The 21,665-nt window shown below is 38.2% G+C and overlaps 1 protein-coding gene across 1 annotated transcript in view; it reads right to left on the reverse strand.

Annotated features, from left to right (window-relative positions):
- The window catches only part of LOC139753545 (uncharacterized), a 55,380-nt gene that overhangs the window by 7,263 nt on the left and 26,452 nt on the right, over positions 1–21,665 (reverse strand). Inside the window, exons 5-7 of the mRNA XM_071670194.1 lie at positions 17,046–20,726; positions 5,799–6,386; positions 640–1,881 (exon numbers count right to left, since the gene is read on the reverse strand). Coding sequence (XP_071526295.1) covers positions 640–1,881; positions 5,799–6,386; positions 17,046–20,726 — 5,511 coding nt within the window. The remainder of the gene's footprint in view (positions 1–639; positions 1,882–5,798; positions 6,387–17,045; positions 20,727–21,665) is intronic.

Here is a 21,665-nt window from a genome sequence, read left to right on the forward strand (position 1 = left end):
AGGCCAGAGCTTAAGTTAGGAATGTACACATTTTCAATTACTCCTCTACATCTAACCATACTCATAATCTATGCTTTAATTTTGGTATTGCATCAGATTATAAAACCATACATAATCATAATATATCTGAAGTGAAAAATTCTATACTAACACATCTAATGTGCAAAAGTCTATATCAACATATTTGATGTGCAAAATTCTCTCTTGGCTATTTCTCTATTCCCTTAGAGTATATACTATCAACAAGACCCTTTTGACACCATGTCATATGTTGTACCTTCATCCCCTTAATTATAGTCCTTTCACTAAAATCTTGGAAAAGTTATGAAACACCAAGAAACTAAGCAAGTAACGAATAAAAAAAAGAGAAAAAGAGATGAATGGAATAAACTATGAGGTGAAATTGCAGATGCTAACAATATATAAAAAGCACAAGAAATCGTATGGTAGCAGAGATTTCAAGAACTGGGGCCTTCTGGAGTAGAACACTTCCCTATATACTGTAATGCTTAAATAGTTAATAACACAGATAGAAAAATAATGAACCTAGGATACCCCCATACCTGGATCATGGGTATTATGGCAATATGTTACCATTTATACTCCTACAGACTAGATGGTTAGTCTGAATCAACACACCTGTGAGTGGCAAAACAGATGATGCCTTAACATCGGGAGACTTTGATGGGAATATGAGCATAGGTGACACCTGAAGGACTTTCTGTAGAGATGACCAATGAGGTGCTTCCAGGAATCTCGCTTTTTAAGCAAAACTGGGCATCCTTCAAACTTGCAAATATAGGGTGAGTGATATGCATGTTGGTATACATAGTGACAGAGTAGTCTATCAGGTGTGTCAAAATAATCCACACACAGTGGACAAGTATAGTTGCTACTCTGAGTTCCATTAGCTTGGACCTTCATGTGTGACTGAGATTTACCCGAGTCAAGTTCATATTTCTCTTCTATATGCCTCTTCAAACCTACATTCAAAGACTCATTGAAAAGGTTAAGAGCATTTTCCACTGTGCTAAGCACCTCTACTGAAGATGTTTCATCTTTCTCTTCATTTACTGTTATCTCAGATAATGTACAATTCTCTGCTTTCTTCTGTACTTCATTATAATTACTTTTAATGGGAATACAAGAGGCCCATTTTTTGATATTGTTTGTATTCTTGTATGTTTCTTTCACAAGTTCACCTCTATCAAACAAACATTCCTTCACCAGTTTGCTTTTCCCATTAAATCCATTTATCTTTCTCTTTGTTAAAATTTTATTGTTCATGATGTCCTTTTTCTCTATAGATTTAGAGGCATTTTCTTGAGAATCATTCATGAGCATGATGTCTCTTTGGCTTAATTTCCATTTTTGAATGGCTTTTAAGTTTTTCTTTTTCTCCACCTTAGCGTTGAGACATGATAGCTTTTCTTTTTTTCCTCTTTGTCTGAGTGAGAAAAACTTCACTTTTCTTATGGATTCTGATGAACGAGATACAGCCTTTCTTGCTTTTTCAATGACAAAATCTTCACAAGTTGATTCATTTTCCAACTCATTTTCATTACTGTGATCAGAGGATACAGAGATTTTTGTAGAATCAAATTTCTCAACCTGGTAAACAGAAGAATTTTTCCCTTTACCAACTCCTTTGGGTTGATACGAACTCTGGCTGGTTTTGTCTATTTCATGACAACTGGACAAGTTCAGTCTTTTACTGTGTTCAGCATGACTGCATAATGGCTTCAAGGTTTTATAATTTTTTGGAACTATTTCATGAGATACAGTGCAACTACCAGAACTTTGCAAGGATGGATTTTCAGGCCTCATGTATTTTACTGTTTGTCTTTGTCCTGAAGGGCCATCTATCTCCTGAACTGCTTTCTGTAAGAGAAATAATACAGATTTTAAACTACAGACGAGATCACTTCCCCAAAATAAATATGTAATAGAAAATGGTTATTGATGAACCATATGTGACTCTCAACATACTTGTACTTGGGTTACTATCTTTTTTTTCATACTAGTTCCCTATGTCCCTGACACAAAGATAGCATCAAAAACAGACAAAGGATGAACTCAACTGTTTCCATCCATTCTCTAACCATCACACACAATGCAGTAAAACCAGAGCCTCCATCCACAGTCAAGCCCTAAAAATCTTTCCTTACTTTTCCCTGACCACTTTACATGCCCTGGTTCAGTCCAAAGCCAGCACAGTGTCACCTATATACCAAGTCATTCCACTTCACTTCATTCCATGCACTCTTTTCACCCTCCTGCATATTCAGACCCTGATAACTCAAAGCTTCATTAGTCACATCCCTCCATCATCTTCTCAGTTCCCCTCCCCTTAGGCCCTGATAACTCAAAGCTTAATTAGTTACATCTTTCCATCACCTTCTCAGTCTCTCCTCCACCTTGCATCCTCCTCTTTTGACACATATTTCCTTATTCAGTCAACTATTACTCTTCTCCATATGTCCAAACCATTTCTGCACATCCTGTTCATTGATCATTCTCAGTACCAAATGGCACTACATATTCATCACAATAGTAACCCATCCATACTCACTCTGCCACTCAATTCTTTCATTTCTTTGTAGTCATACCATCCACCATTGTGAAAAGCATTTCTGGAAAATAAAAGTAATAAACTTTCAATCTCCTTGCAGATACTGAAGAGAATATTCATTCTAAACCAGATAATGTACTATTCAGTACAGTAAATAACTGCACTGATGCACTGCAAACTGTGTATTTGTAACTGGTCAAGTCTTTAGTATTCTCTACACTGCTGTCTCTCTTCTCTTTGACACTCCAGATCTGATCAATTACCATCGCTGAAGGGCTTACTTAACATACCCATATCAATTTGGAACATTAATTCCATGAAATCTTGATAAATAATGACCAACAGACACACTAAATGTACAGATCTAGGTATGAAAACAATATATGCATGATACACAAGATGATATAATATCATTTGATCCCTCTGTTCCAGGTGTGACAAACTGAAGATATAGCAAAGTACATAATTCAGCCTGACAAATACTCTGACAGCACAGCTTTCTCCTTTCTTGAGAAACTACAGGGCTAAATAATTACTTTGGGAGCAAAGACTGAAAAATGAGTTTCCAGGAGCAAAGTATAGCACATCATTGTAGAACCTTCTGTGAAATAATGGTGGGTCAGTACATGGGTATACTGGCAGAGAGTACAAACAAAAGGTCAGAGAAAGGAAATTGGTTTGATGATTGATGTTAAAAAGCTAAAGAATATATTCATGTACAACAGAAACGACACAGGCAGTACATTTTCCAGCCAGCAGTTGAAATATCTAAGGGTGTAAAGATTTCATATAAGATATGGAAAAAGGGGTGGAGAAACTGAAAACAACTGTTAAATGGTAAACTGGCATTCCAAAACTGACCCATGATTTTATACAAAAAAGTTTATTGGGGCAAGGGATTCAAAGAAAATTTCTGAAAATAAAAAAACATCTAAAGCACTGAATGATAATTTCCTAAGTATATTCACAATGGGGTGCAACATTAATGATAAGGGATGAGAGGAGGACTTGGAAAGCATTGAGAATGTTAGTGAAGACAAGTTGCCAACTAAGGGATCTTAATATATATATTCAAGTCACATGGCTCTGACAAAATTTCTCCATATGTACTCAGAAATAACAGAAACACTTGATGGGCCACCTGAAATATCCAATATTTAATGGGTGAGAGTTCAGTGCCAAGTGAGGAGAAAAGAGAAACTGCTGTGTCTACTAATTTGTAGAGGTATTAGGAATTTGTTCTGAATTTAAAATCAAGAGTCTCAGAAAATTGCACTCTATAAAATCTTCATTTTGTGCCCTTAAGATAATGTCACTTTGCTTCTTGGTCAACTTTTTTTCTTCTTAAATCTAACACTCCTTTTTTTTTTTTTTTTGCATTGTAACTTTCATCCTTTTCTTTTCCATCATACATTTAGTCTATGACCATCTTCAGTAATAAATCAACCTATATTCCATCACATAATTCAATAAGCAAATTTTTACCCATTCCCCCAAGGTATACTGCAGGCAACAAATCAAGTTCTTCCCTGCCGTAAGCAAATCATTCATTATAGTTCATTTCTACTTATATCATCTCTGTAGCTACACCATGCTAACCTTATTGTGTAAAAGGTAGTATCAGTAACAATGATGCCAAAAGATGCAAAAATTTAATGCTCTCCCACCACAAATCTGAAAATATTTTTTCACAACATTTTATGCTACAGGAGGCAGTATCTGGAACAAAAAAGCAACAGCCTCTCTAGCTGTCATGGATAATATACCAGAACCAAAACCCCCATTCAGTTATGCCCAAAAAGCCATTTTGTGATTTCCTTGACCATTTCACATTCCCTGGTTCAGTCTACTGATAGCAAGTCATTCCTCTCACGTACAACAATGTATTTTCATTCCAACGCTTCTTTGACTCCATACTTTCATTTTCTCAGTATACCTATCCCCCTCACTCCTCTCTTAGTCTTTCTTTGCTCATGTTCTCCATTTATCCAAACCATTTCAGTACAAGATTAGCTGTCTCAATCAAACTCCACTTACTATCAAATCTTTCACTTTCACTATCATTCCTTGTGTGTTTAACACATACATAGCCTTGGCATATCATTTTCAGCCCACAGACCCACTTCTGCTCTTCTGCACTCAGGGACACTTACTATCAAACCTCTCTCTTTCACTATCATTCCTCATTTGTTTCATGCATATAGCCCTGGCATTCTATTTTCAGACCATACACCCACTTCTGCAGTCTAAGCCCAAAACATGCTACTAGGACTTCTATATCCTCAAACATCCCCATCTCTACCCAAACACACAATGACTTCTTCCTAATACTTGTCATTGCATCCAGGACTTTTGCCACCTCTTCTGACCCACAACTCACATCAGTTTCCCAGTATTTCATTCAGTGCCAAATCTTCTGGCAAACTAAAGCATTCCAATTCCCCCTATCCCTCCCCATTTAAATCAGACTTACTCTCAAACTGTAAAGTCTAATATCCCTACTGCATCACCTTACTCTTATTCACACTCATTCTAAAAATCCTCCTTTAACACTTTGTCCCAAACTGTCACCAGCTCCTGGAGTTTCTTTCTTGAATTTGCCACCAGAGCAGTGTCATAGGCTAACAGCAACTGATTTACCTCCCAAGCCCCACTACCCTCAGCTTGCTGAAGACCTGCTCCCACTCTAAGACCCTTACCTTCATCTATTTTGCTGCCCCAACCATAAACAGATTAAACAGCCATGAAGACATCACACATCCTTGAAAAAGATCCATCTTTAATGAGAACTACTCACCCTCCTCCCTGTCTACTTGCACATGTCTTCTTGTCACGATAAAAACTCCTCCCTACAGTTAATGGCTCTCCATTAACTTGATATATTCCTAACAACTTGCACAAGGTTTTTCTGTCAACAGTATCATCTGCTTTCTCATAATCTAAATATAATTCACTCTCTTTTTCAAGTATTTCTCATAAATTCTTCAAAGCAAGCATCAAATAAAAAACTACCTCTCCTGATGCCACACTATTCCTCCCTAATCATAAATTCTGTGCATGTTACAACTTTCTTTATCACCATTCTCCAAAGCATACTCAACAGAAATACCTCTGTTATTCAAGCATTCACATTTGTCTTCTCATTACATCAGGGCATTATGTTGTAATTACAGTAAATTTATAACAATGTAGTTTTAGATGGGGGGAAAAAAAATTTGTGACTAACCTTTCTATGAGCACTTTTGTGTACTCTTAAAGCAACAGCATTCCTGCCAGAGTAAGTACACAAATGACACTTAAATTCCCCCTGCACAGTGTGGCAACGGAGATGGCTATTCATGTTGGATGTCCATAGCTTCACTGGACAAGCTGGGTCAAGGCAGGGTACACACTCCTGGTCCTGCTTATGATACCAAATGATGTGCTGCATGAGGGCTTTTACAGTAGGAAAACTCATAGAGCAACAACGAAGCAGCTGCATTTTACCAACTGGGTGATCAATCTTACTGGAGATAACATTGCCCACTTTCATCTTTTTGGACATTTTGTTCTCATATTGTTTATGATGCCCTGTGCTGAAATCATTAATACCATTAGAACTACCCTCAGCAACAACAGTTTCACTGGTGGAAATTTCTTCTCTAAACTCCTCAAAAACATAGGAGCTGGTCTTAAAACCTGAAAACCCTCCACCTAATGTTCTTCTTAGATGATATGGAGTTCGACTATGGTGTTCTTGAACATTGTTCTGGGGGAATCCATTCTGAAAAAAATGCCAAATAAAAAGCAAATACATAAATGAAGACTTACAGATCTGTGGCAAAGTTACAAGTTTAACTGCAGAGTCTACATAATATCTAATTTTTCTTTCAACAAACTACACTTTTCACAATGATCACATCTGCAAGAATGTTGTTTTAGTACTTGAATTGTAAGTGAAATGTTTTGCAATGCTTGACTGAATTATTTTCCTTTGAATATTAGCCCATTCTCCTAATTACATTAAACCTATGTACATTACATAAAATATTAAAACCTTTTTGTAACTCAGTATCTCAATACTTTTAACAATTTTATATCATTGCTAACCATGCTAACCTCATTGTGAACAAGGTAGTATTAGTAACAATGATGCAAAAAATAAATAATGTTTTACCACAAATTCAAAAATTATTTTTTCATATCCATCACCATTTTATGCTACAGTGAAGAAGCATCTGCAACAAAAAGAGCAATGGCCTCTCTAGAAGTCACGTACAATATACCTGAACCAGCAACCCCCTTCACAGTCATGCCTGAAAAATCACTGTGGTTTCCTTGACCACTTCACATGTCCTGGTTCAATCTACTGATCGCAAGTCATCCCTCTCATGTACAACATTGTCTTTTCATTTCAACACCCAACACATCTCTCATCCTCTTGAAAACTGAAGAAGCGATAACTCAAAAGCTTCCTTGACTCCATACTTTCATTTCCTAAGTATACTCCTACCCCTTGCTCCTCTCTTAGTCAGTCTCTCTTTGCTCATGTTCTCCATTTGTCCAAACCATATCAGTACAACAGGGTTAGCTGTCTCAAGCAAGCTCCACTACTAACACACCTCTCTCTTCCACTATCATTCCTTATGCGTTTAATGCATATAGCCCAGGCATTTCATTTTCAACCCATACACCCACTTCTGCATTCAAGGCCACTTACTATCAAACTTCTCCTTTCACTATCATTCCTTATGTGTTTCTTGCATATAGTACAGGCATTCTACTTTCAGCCCATACACCCACTTTTGCTCTTCTGCATTCAGTGCCCAAAACATGCTGCTAGAACTGCTATGTCCTCAAACATACCCACCTCTACCCAAACAGACAATGACTTCTTCCAAATACTCTTCACTGCATCCAGGACTTTTACCACCTCTTCTGACCCACAACTCATATCAGTCTCCCAGTATTTCACTGCCAAATCTTCTCCCTGTCCCTCCCCATTTAATCAGACTTCTCTCAAGCTGTTAAGTCTAATATCCCTGCCACATCACCTTACTCCTATTCACACTCATTCTTTAACACTTCATACCAAACTCTGTCACCAGTTTCTGGAGTCTCTTGAGTCTGCCATCAGAGCAGTGTCATACGCAAACAGCAACTGATTTACCTCCCAAACCCTGCTACCCTCAGCTTGCTGAAGACCTGCTCCCACTCTAAGGCCCTTGCCTTCACCTTTTTCACTACCCCAACCATAAATAGATTAAACAACCAAGAAGAAATCATACATCCTTGAAATGATCCATCTTTAATGAGAGCTACTCACCCTCCTGCCTAATTGCAATGTCTTCTTGTCACGGTAAAAAACTCCTCCCTACAGTTAATGGATTTCCATTAACTTGACATATTCCTAACAACTTGTACAAGGACTCTATGTCAACAATATGATCTGCTTTCTCCTGATATAAATATATATATATATATATATATATTTTTTTTTTTTTTTTTATACCTCGTCGCTGTCTCCCGCGGTTGCGAGGTAGCGCAAGGAAACAGACGAAAGAAATGGCCCAACCCCCCCCCATACACATGTACATACACACGTCCACACACGCAAATATACATACCTACACAGCTTTCCATGGTTTACCCCGGACGCTTCACATGCCTTGATTCAATCCACTGACAGCACGTCAACCCCTGTATACCACATCGCTCCAATTCACTCTATTCCTTGCCCTCCTTTCACCCTCCTGCATGTTCAGGCCCCGATCACACAAAATCCTTTTCACTCCATCTTTCCACCTCCAATTTGGTCTCCCTCTTCTCCTCGTTCCCTCCACCTCCGACACATATATCCTCTTGGTCAATCTTTCCTCACTCATTCTCTCCATGTGCCCAAACCATTTCAAAACACCCTCTTCTGCTCTCTCAACCACGCTCTTTTTATTTCCACACATCTCTCTTACCCTTACGTTACTTACTCGATCAAACCACCTCACACCACACATTGTCCTCAAACATCTCATTTCCAGCACATCCATCCTCCTGCGCACAACTCTATCCATAGCCCATGCCTCGCAACCATACAACATTGTTGGAACCACTATTCCTTCAAGCATACCCATTTTTGCTTTCCGAGACAATGTTCTCGACTTCCACACATTTTTCAAGGCTCCCAGAATTTTCGCCCCCTCCCCCACCCTATGATCCACTTCCGCTTCCATGGTTCCATCCGCTGACAGATCCACTCCCAGATATCTAAAACACTTCACTTCCTCCAGTTTTTCTCCATTCAAACTCACCTCCCAATTGACTTGACCCTCAACCCTACTGTACCTAATAACCTTGCTCTTATTCACATTTACTCTTAACTTTCTTCTTCCACACACTTTACCAAACTCCGTCACCAGCTTCTGCAGTTTCTCACATGAATCCGCCACCAGCGCTGTATCATCAGCGAACAACAACTGACTCACTTCCCAAGCTCTCTCATCCCCAACAGACTTCATACTTGCCCCTCTTTCCAAGACTCTTGGAAATAAAATAAAATGAAATAAAATAAAATAAAATAAAATGAAATATATATTTATTTACCTGTTAGGGAGGTAAATAAATATATATTTCATTTTATTTATCATACTTTGTCGCTGTCTCCCACGTTAGTGAGGTAGCACAAGGGAACAGACGAAAGAATGGCTCAACCCACCCACATACACATGTATATACATACACGTCCACACACACACACATATACATACCTATACATCTCAACGTATACATATATATACATTACACAGACATTTATCTTTATTTATTTATCTATTTTGCTTTGTCGCTGTCTCCCACGTTTGCGAGGCAGCGCAAGGAAACAGACGAAAGAAATGGCCCATCCCACCCCCATACACATGTATATACATACACGTCCACACACGCAAATATACATACCTATACATCTCAATGTACACATACATATACATTACACAGACATTTATCTTTATTTATTTATCTATTTTGCTTTGTCGCTGTCTCCCACGTTTGCGAGGCAGCGCAAGGAAACAGACGAAAGAAATGGCCCAACCCCCCCCCATACACATGTATATACATACACGTCCACACACGCAAATATACATACCTATACATCTCAACGTATACATATATATACATTACACAGACATTTATCTTTATTTATTTATCTATTTTGCTTTGTCGCTGTCTCCCACGTTTGCGAGGCAGCGCAAGGAAACAGACGAAAGAAATGGCCCAACCCCCCCCCATACACATGTATATACATACACGTCCACACACGCAAATATACATACCTATACATCTCAACGTATACATATATATACATTACACAGACATTTATCTTTATTTATTTATCTATTTTGCTTTGTCGCTGTCTCCCACGTTTGCGAGGCAGCGCAAGGAAACAGACGAAAGAAATGGCCCAACCCCCCCCCATACACATGTATATACATACACGTCCACACACGCAAATATACATACCTATACATCTCAACGTATACATATATATACATTACACAGACATTTATCTTTATTTATTTATCTATTTTGCTTTGTCGCTGTCTCCCACGTTTGCGAGGCAGCGCAAGGAAACAGACGAAAGAAATGGCCCAACCCCCCCCCATACACATGTATATACATACACGTCCACACACGCAAATATACATACCTATACATCTCAACGTATACATATATATACATTACACAGACATTTATCTTTATTTATTTATCTATTTTGCTTTGTCGCTGTCTCCCACGTTTGCGAGGCAGCGCAAGGAAACAGACGAAAGAAATGGCCCAACCCCCCCCCATACACATGTATATACATACACGTCCACACACGCAAATATACATACCTATACATCTCAACGTATACATATATATACATTACACAGACATTTATCTTTATTTATTTATCTATTTTGCTTTGTCGCTGTCTCCCACGTTTGCGAGGCAGCGCAAGGAAACAGACGAAAGAAATGGCCCAACCCCCCCCCATACACATGTATATACATACACGTCCACACACGCAAATATACATACCTATACATCTCAACGTATACATATATATACATTACACAGACATTTATCTTTATTTATTTATCTATTTTGCTTTGTCGCTGTCTCCCACGTTTGCGAGGCAGCGCAAGGAAACAGACGAAAGAAATGGCCCAACCCCCCCCCATACACATGTATATACATACACGTCCACACACACACACATATACATACCTATACATCTCAACGTATACATATATATACATTACACAGACATTTATCTTTATTTATTTATCTATTTTGCTTTGTCGCTGTCTCCCACGTTTGCGAGGCAGCGCAAGGAAACAGACGAAAGAAATGGCCCATCCCACCCCCATACACATGTATATACATACACGTCCACACACGCAAATATACATACCTATACATCTCAACGTATACATATATATACATTACACAGACATTTATCTTTATTTATTTATCTATTTTGCTTTGTCGCTGTCTCCCACGTTTGCGAGGCAGCGCAAGGAAACAGACGAAAGAAATGGCCCAACCCCCCCCCATACACATGTATATACATACACGTCCACACACGCAAATATACATACCTATACATCTCAACGTATACATATATATACATTACACAGACATTTATCTTTATTTATTTATCTATTTTGCTTTGTCGCTGTCTCCCACGTTTGCGAGGCAGCGCAAGGAAACAGACGAAAGAAATGGCCCAACCCCCCCCCATACACATGTATATACATACACGTCCACACACGCAAATATACATACCTATACATCTCAACGTATACATATATATACATTACACAGACATTTATCTTTATTTATTTATCTATTTTGCTTTGTCGCTGTCTCCCACGTTTGCGAGGCAGCGCAAGGAAACAGACGAAAGAAATGGCCCATCCCACCCCCATACACATGTATATACATACACGTCCACACACGCAAATATACATACCTATACATCTCAACGTATACATATATATACATTACACAGACATTTATCTTTATTTATTTATCTATTTTGCTTTGTCGCTGTCTCCCACGTTTGCGAGGCAGCGCAAGGAAACAGACGAAAGAAATGGCCCAACCCCCCCCCATACACATGTATATACATACACGTCCACACACGCAAATATACATACCTATACATCTCAACGTATACATATATATACATTACACAGACATTTATCTTTATTTATTTATCTATTTTGCTTTGTCGCTGTCTCCCACGTTTGCGAGGCAGCGCAAGGAAACAGACGAAAGAAATGGCCCAACCCCCCCCCATACACATGTATATACATACACGTCCACACACGCAAATATACATACCTATACATCTCAACGTATACATATATATACATTACACAGACATTTATCTTTATTTATTTATCTATTTTGCTTTGTCGCTGTCTCCCACGTTTGCGAGGCAGCGCAAGGAAACAGACGAAAGAAATGGCCCAACCCCCCCCCATACACATGTATATACATACACGTCCACACACGCAAATATACATACCTATACATCTCAACGTATACATATATATACATTACACAGACATTTATCTTTATTTATTTATCTATTTTGCTTTGTCGCTGTCTCCCACGTTTGCGAGGCAGCGCAAGGAAACAGACGAAAGAAATGGCCCAACCCCCCCCCATACACATGTATATACATACACGTCCACACACGCAAATATACATACCTATACATCTCAACGTATACATATATATACATTACACAGACATTTATCTTTATTTATTTATCTATTTTGCTTTGTCGCTGTCTCCCACGTTTGCGAGGCAGCGCAAGGAAACAGACGAAAGAAATGGCCCAACCCCCCCCCATACACATGTATATACATACACGTCCACACACGCAAATATACATACCTATACATCTCAACGTATACATATATATACATTACACAGACATTTATCTTTATTTATTTATCTATTTTGCTTTGTCGCTGTCTCCCACGTTTGCGAGGCAGCGCAAGGAAACAGACGAAAGAAATGGCCCAACCCCCCCCCATACACATGTATATACATACACGTCCACACACGCAAATATACATACCTATACATCTCAACGTATACATATATATACATTACACAGACATTTATCTTTATTTATTTATCTATTTTGCTTTGTCGCTGTCTCCCACGTTTGCGAGGCAGCGCAAGGAAACAGACGAAAGAAATGGCCCAACCCCCCCCCATACACATGTATATACATACACGTCCACACACGCAAATATACATACCTATACATCTCAACGTATACATATATATACATTACACAGACATTTATCTTTATTTATTTATCTATTTTGCTTTGTCGCTGTCTCCCACGTTTGCGAGGCAGCGCAAGGAAACAGACGAAAGAAATGGCCCAACCCCCCCCCATACACATGTATATACATACACGTCCACACACGCAAATATACATACCTATACATCTCAACGTATACATATATATACATTACACAGACATTTATCTTTATTTATTTATCTATTTTGCTTTGTCGCTGTCTCCCACGTTTGCGAGGCAGCGCAAGGAAACAGACGAAAGAAATGGCCCAACCCCCCCCCATACACATGTATATACATACACGTCCACACACGCAAATATACATACCTATACATCTCAACGTATACATATATATACATTACACAGACATTTATCTTTATTTATTTATCTATTTTGCTTTGTCGCTGTCTCCCACGTTTGCGAGGCAGCGCAAGGAAACAGACGAAAGAAATGGCCCAACCCCCCCCCATACACATGTATATACATACACGTCCACACACGCAAATATACATACCTATACATCTCAACGTATACATATATATACATTACACAGACATTTATCTTTATTTATTTATCTATTTTGCTTTGTCGCTGTCTCCCACGTTTGCGAGGCAGCGCAAGGAAACAGACGAAAGAAATGGCCCAACCCCCCCCCATACACATGTATATACATACACGTCCACACACGCAAATATACATACCTATACATCTCAACGTATACATATATATACATTACACAGACATTTATCTTTATTTATTTATCTATTTTGCTTTGTCGCTGTCTCCCACGTTTGCGAGGCAGCGCAAGGAAACAGACGAAAGAAATGGCCCAACCCCCCCCCATACACATGTATATACATACACGTCCACACACGCAAATATACATACCTATACATCTCAACGTATACATATATATACATTACACAGACATTTATCTTTATTTATTTATCTATTTTGCTTTGTCGCTGTCTCCCACGTTTGCGAGGCAGCGCAAGGAAACAGACGAAAGAAATGGCCCAACCCCCCCCCATACACATGTATATACATACACGTCCACACACGCAAATATACATACCTATACATCTCAACGTATACATATATATACATTACACAGACATTTATCTTTATTTATTTATCTATTTTGCTTTGTCGCTGTCTCCCACGTTTGCGAGGCAGCGCAAGGAAACAGACGAAAGAAATGGCCCAACCCCCCCCCATACACATGTATATACATACACGTCCACACACGCAAATATACATACCTATACATCTCAACGTATACATATATATACATTACACAGACATTTATCTTTATTTATTTATCTATTTTGCTTTGTCGCTGTCTCCCACGTTTGCGAGGCAGCGCAAGGAAACAGACGAAAGAAATGGCCCAACCCCCCCCCATACACATGTATATACATACACGTCCACACACGCAAATATACATACCTATACATCTCAACGTATACATATATATACATTACACAGACATTTATCTTTATTTATTTATCTATTTTGCTTTGTCGCTGTCTCCCACGTTTGCGAGGCAGCGCAAGGAAACAGACGAAAGAAATGGCCCATCCCACCCCCATACACATGTATATACATACACGTCCACACACGCAAATATACATACCTATACATCTCAACGTATACATATATATACATTACACAGACATTTATCTTTATTTATTTATCTATTTTGCTTTGTCGCTGTCTCCCACGTTTGCGAGGCAGCGCAAGGAAACAGACGAAAGAAATGGCCCAACCCCCCCCCATACACATGTATATACATACACGTCCACACACGCAAATATACATACCTATACATCTCAACGTATACATATATATACATTACACAGACATTTATCTTTATTTATTTATCTATTTTGCTTTGTCGCTGTCTCCCACGTTTGCGAGGCAGCGCAAGGAAACAGACGAAAGAAATGGCCCAACCCCCCCCCATACACATGTATATACATACACGTCCACACACGCAAATATACATACCTATACATCTCAACGTATACATATATATACATTACACAGACATTTATCTTTATTTATTTATCTATTTTGCTTTGTCGCTGTCTCCCACGTTTGCGAGGCAGCGCAAGGAAACAGACGAAAGAAATGGCCCAACCCCCCCCCATACACATGTATATACATACACGTCCACACACGCAAATATACATACCTATACATCTCAACGTATACATATATATACATTACACAGACATTTATCTTTATTTATTTATCTATTTTGCTTTGTCGCTGTCTCCCACGTTTGCGAGGCAGCGCAAGGAAACAGACGAAAGAAATGGCCCAACCCCCCCCCATACACATGTATATACATACACGTCCACACACGCAAATATACATACCTATACATCTCAACGTATACATATATATACATTACACAGACATTTATCTTTATTTATTTATCTATTTTGCTTTGTCGCTGTCTCCCACGTTTGCGAGGCAGCGCAAGGAAACAGACGAAAGAAATGGCCCAACCCCCCCCCATACACATGTATATACATACACGTCCACACACACACACATATACATACCTATACATCTCAACGTATACATATATATACATTACACAGACATTTATCTTTATTTATTTATCTATTTTGCTTTGTCGCTGTCTCCCACGTTTGCGAGGCAGCGCAAGGAAACAGACGAAAGAAATGGCCCAACCCCCCCCCATACACATGTATATACATACACGTCCACACACGCAAATATACATACCTATACATCTCAACGTATACATATATATACATTACACAGACATTTATCTTTATTTATTTATCTATTTTGCTTTGTCGCTGTCTCCCACGTTTGCGAGGCAGCGCAAGGAAACAGACGAAAGAAATGGCCCATCCCACCCCCATACACATGTATATACATACACGTCCACACACGCAAATATACATACCTATACATCTCAACGTATACATATATATACATTACACAGACATTTATCTTTATTTATTTATCTATTTTGCTTTGTCGCTGTCTCCCACGTTTGCGAGGCAGCGCAAGGAAACAGACGAAAGAAATGGCCCATCCCACCCCCATACACATGTATATACATACACGTCCACACACGCAAATATACATACCTATACATCTCAACGTATACATATATATACATTACACAGACATTTATCTTTATTTATTTATCTATTTTGCTTTGTCGCTGTCTCCCACGTTTGCGAGGCAGCGCAAGGAAACAGACGAAAGAAATGGCCCAACCCCCCCCCATACACATGTATATACATACACGTCCACACACGCAAATATACATACCTATACATCTCAACGTATACATATATATACATTACACAGACATTTATCTTTATTTATTTATCTATTTTGCTTTGTCGCTGTCTCCCACGTTTGCGAGGCAGCGCAAGGAAACAGACGAAAGAAATGGCCCATCCCACCCCCATACACATGTATATACATACACGTCCACACACGCAAATATACATACCTATACATCTCAACGTATACATATATATACATTACACAGACATTTATCTTTATTTATTTATCTATTTTGCTTTGTCGCTGTCTCCCACGTTTGCGAGGCAGCGCAAGGAAACAGACGAAAGAAATGGCCCAACCCCCCCCCATACACATGTATATACATACACGTCCACACACGCAAATATACATACCTATACATCTCAACGTATACATATATATACATTACACAGACATTTATCTTTATTTATTTATCTATTTTGCTTTGTCGCTGTCTCCCACGTTTGCGAGGCAGCGCAAGGAAACAGACGAAAGAAATGGCCCAACCCCCCCCCATACACATGTATATACATACACGTCCACACACGCAAATATACATACCTATACATCTCAACGTATACATATATATACATTACACAGACATTTATCTTTATTTATTTATCTATTTTGCTTTGTCGCTGTCTCCCACGTTTGCGAGGCAGCGCAAGGAAACAGACGAAAGAAATGGCCCATCCCACCCCCATACACATGTATATACATACACGTCCACACACGCAAATATACATACCTATACATCTCAACGTATACATATATATACATTACACAGACATTTATCTTTATTTATTTATCTATTTTCTTTTTTTCAAATTCCACCTCATCCACCTTATGTTTATTTAGTTCATTAGCTTCAATCTTACTTTGCTTTTCTCCTCTCCTGAAGTTAATCCTCTCAGTACGTGTATCAATCAAGTTGTCCTTTTTAAAACCATCATGAACACCTTCCACTCTTCCATCTTTATTCTTATCAAAATCAAATTCACACTCCAAATTTTTCCTAAGAACCTGTTTTAGTGTGAGATCTTTCAAACAGTTCTTTTTACCACTTGCATCTTGCAAAACATTCTTAACTTGTAAAGTCTTAAAACTGTCATTATCAATAAACTGATCTTTCTTACTTTTATTTTCAACTATTGGAAATTTAATGTTACACTCTTTCAGTTTTATTTCATCATCATCATATGGTTGGTCTTTCAAACTGATGTCTTCAATTAAAGTGTCTTTCATGTCAAGACCCTCAGTGGGTCTCATTTTCTTATCATAGTTTTCAGAGGGAGAACATTTACTACCATACTTTCTAACTGGCATAATTTCCTTGCCATCTTCATACTTATCATCCTGTATTCCCTCCTGCATCCATCTCTTTCCATCGCCAAATCTACAATTCAAGAAATCTCCATGTGCTGGCTTTCCCTTTTCATCTTCAAACCAGCTCAGCTTCACTTCAGTTACTGTACCTCTCTGCTGATAACCCATTGGATCATTATTCTTTTCATTTTGTAACATATTCTTCAAAATCCCTTTTAGTGTTTCTTCCTTTGACTCTAAATTCCTTTCTCTCTCTCTATCTACACACATGTTGTGTCTCACTTTGACTTTTTTATTTTTCCTGTCATTTCTTATCTTGTAACTGCTCTCATCACTTTCCAAAATATCCTCATCTTCATTCTTCATCAGAGTGTTCCAGGATTCCACTTTGTAATCTTTGTCACCTTTTGAGTGATTATTCACTTCCGTTTGTAATTTCCTGTCACCATCTACCACCACCTTGTCTGTCCAAACTTTTCTTTGGACATCACTATCATCAAATGAGTGGCATTTGGCTTGCTTTGGAATATCAATCACACAATTCGTTTGCTCCTCTAATTTCATAATGCATAGATCCTTACACAGCAAAGGTTCCTGATTTGCAGGTTCAAACTTGTGACAATAATGATCAGGAATATTCAAACCCTGATCAGCACAAGTTGAACTGTTCCTTTTATAACACATGCGATAATCAGTGCTTCTGTTGTGGCTTACACAGTTCAGTTCAGAATTTTTTTTTCCTATCCAATGCAAGTTACAATTTGGTTTCTGATATCTACTGCCCCTCTCTGGTTTATCCTCTTCTACTGTAAATTTTTCCTTATCCTGACCCTGCTCTATTTCATAAGTACTCTTAACTTTAGTATTTGTTATCATCTGCAAATGAGTGTTATGAAATCCACCCTTATTAAATTCCTGGTTTCCTTCACATTCTAATATCTGATATTGCAGGTCAAAAGTTGAATGGTTTTTACTCTCTCGAGAAAGGAACCTGTCATTAGCAGTTCTTACATCACTACCAATATTTACTCTATGAGTTCCTATATCAGATGATATATAAGATATTTTGTGATAGTTAGAGGAATGTGATACTTTTCTAAGTGATCTCTTTACAGCAACAGCACTTTGCATTTTACAGTAAGAATGCTCATTATACACAAAAAATTTCCCGACTGGTCTATTTCGCTTAAAACTTGCAACACATCTAGAAAACTTACTTTTTCCTGGTGCCTTAGCATTCCTGATGTTGGAGTCAATGGGCATCAACAAAGACTGATCTTCCATAAGATCATGTAGTTCCCTTAATGCATCAATGATGCATGACTCACCAACACTTTCCTCAGTCTTTACAGTGGACTTATCAAATCTTACTAGTGTGCTATTATCTTTCCTTTCAGTATCATTACAGTCTTCCATATCATGCAAGCCTTTCCTTCCTTGCATTTTTTGAATGGTACACATAAGAAATTCTACTCTATCTTTATTGCATGACCTGGATAGTATTTCTGCAATATTTCTGTTAAACATATCCTTTGCTAGAATTAAGTTGGAATTTTGATGAGTACCTTTTCTCATACTATCAAGTATCTGAGATGGTGAAAATGTAACATCACGCAAAATGTCTTCTCGCAAAGTACAATTTTCTCTGTCACAAATCTTGTGACCCCCAGTGGTACACCCAACTTCCAAAGTACAGTGAAGATTTTGTAGTTCATGTGAATAACAACTGTGATTAAAGTAAATTCCTCTTGGACTAATCAAGCATTTTTGTTCCTTACTTGTATTTCTAGATCTCTGTGGGAAGTTCATATAATCCAAAACTCTATGCTTTGAAGACAGGGTAAAGTCTTTTGACTTTTCATGTTTTGGAAGAGAATAATTCTCAACTCTGTTAACCTCCCATCTTGAAAAAGTATTCTCTTCCCATTCACTTAGGTCAGGTCTCGTATATTCTTGTTTAGGGACAAAATCATTCCCATCTTTATTCTTCCCCATTTGCCTTAGAAATGGGCCACTCACAACTTCATTCTCTCCTTGGTGTGTCAAAACTGTATCATTCCTAGTTTTAATCTCTCCTTCTTGTCTTGGAACACAGTCATGCCTGGCTTTGGTGTCTCTTTCCCGTCCTGAAACTTTAACAATCTTAGCTTTAATCACTTCCTTTAGTTTAAAAATAACAGTCTCCAACTTAATTTCATAGGGTCTCCATAAAGATACACTCCTTCCTTTAGTCTCTTTAACACTTGGCATACGAAATACAAAATTCTTGACTCTGGTTGCACCATCTTCCCTCAAAATTGCACAATTTCTCTCTTTATTTTCCTTTTCCTGTCTTAGAACACTGTCATTTTGCCCTTGAGCATCTTTCCATCTTGTGATATTGCTACTCTCTACCTTTGATTCCCTTCCTAATTTCTGGACAGGGTTAATCAGTCTGACCTCTACATCATCTGTAATATCATGAGCAAATGGCTGACAAGAAGATCCAGCTTTATTTGAGGCCACAGTTGTGTATGAAGCTTCAATTCTACATGAAGAATCTAGAGTTTTGTTCTCATCAGGAACCTCAAAATATCTTCTCTCTCCTAGTGTGACAAACTGCAGTTCTTTACACACTGACTCACATCCTAACAACTGCAGGCTTCTTGCTGTGGATATGAAGTTATGAATACATGCCTCTGCAGCTATAAACTTCTCCCAGTACACAAACTGAATGATATAATTCATCACCTGTGGTTCAATTCCTTGAACTGACAAGTTCCAAACTCCAGTCACATTATTTGAAAGAGACAGGGTGATATGAGAATCTACAGCATCTTTGATAGGTACAGCTAAAACAAGACATTCTTTATGTTGTGTGCTATGATCTCCAACATCACCTAAAACCTTCACTTCATCAAACTGTTTTGAAAGAAAAGGATTAGCTTTTCTTGATTTGCCAAACCCAGTATAAGCTTCACTAAATACTCTGTTTACTTCCAATTCCTCATTTATCACAGCACTGTACGGTGGTTTAGGACTAACTCTACTATAACATTTGTCCTCATTGTGTCTTCGAGATTCTTCAAGCAGAAGGCAAATGGGTGGGCATGCTGCAGCAAGGACTGAAGAGTGGACATAATGGCACTCACTGCCACAATGTATGCAGAGGTCAGTAAATAGTTCCTGTAATATAAAACATCACATAAGCTATCTATCACAGTACATCACTTATTTATAAAACAATAATTAAAGCATGTATTTCCCTCGTTCTACAACTAGTCAATCCACATTCTTCTCAAAACATGAGAGCCATTGAGCACCATACATATCCTACAGATCTGTAGATCCCAACCTTTTTGCATATGTGGTCCACACTAAATGATGCAATGTGTTATGAAGGTTACACATCAAAACAGGGAGTAAAATAATTAATTACAATCCTTATCACCAGTTTAAAAAATAACAACTGGTATAACTAAAAAAGACCCAGCTTTCCCGGAATGGCCAGACAATGGCTACTGAGGTTTTAATGGTAGCCTACCAGGTCTGGCCTGGAATGGCCTTACCAGATGGTGGCTGGAGTGTGGTGTTAGAAAGTGAAACAGTTTACTTTCTTAATCATAATAAAAATAATGAGGTTCAGTATAATAAAATAAAGTATGACTACACCTAAAAACATTTAACACACAAATACAACAATTTTCATACTGAAATAAGAAAAACAAATTCTTTTCATACTTGTTCACTGTTTCCTGTGGTAGTGCCTACAGGAGACTAAGAAATGGTCTCATCCACCCTCTAGCTCTCAGGCATAATGTACCAAAATCACATCCCCCATCCACAACCAAGCCCAACAGACCTTTCCGTAATTTCCCCTGACCACTTAAAATAACCTGGTTCAGCCCATTGAAAGCATACCACCCACATTATAAAATATCACTCCAATTCACTCCATCCCTTACGTGCCTCACACCTTCAGATATGTTCAGGCAATGAACACTTAAAGCACCTTTCATTCCAGTATTTCAGTAAATTTAATCCTCATACCCCTTCTCTAAATCTGCTCTTTTATTGTATTTCTTATTAAGTTGCAACACATCATGTTTCTTACTTATCAAGTTA

The sequence above is a fragment of the Panulirus ornatus genome, chromosome 14 (assembly GCF_036320965.1).
Source record: "Panulirus ornatus isolate Po-2019 chromosome 14, ASM3632096v1, whole genome shotgun sequence".
In the NCBI taxonomy this organism is placed as follows: Eukaryota; Metazoa; Arthropoda; class Malacostraca; order Decapoda; family Palinuridae; genus Panulirus; species Panulirus ornatus.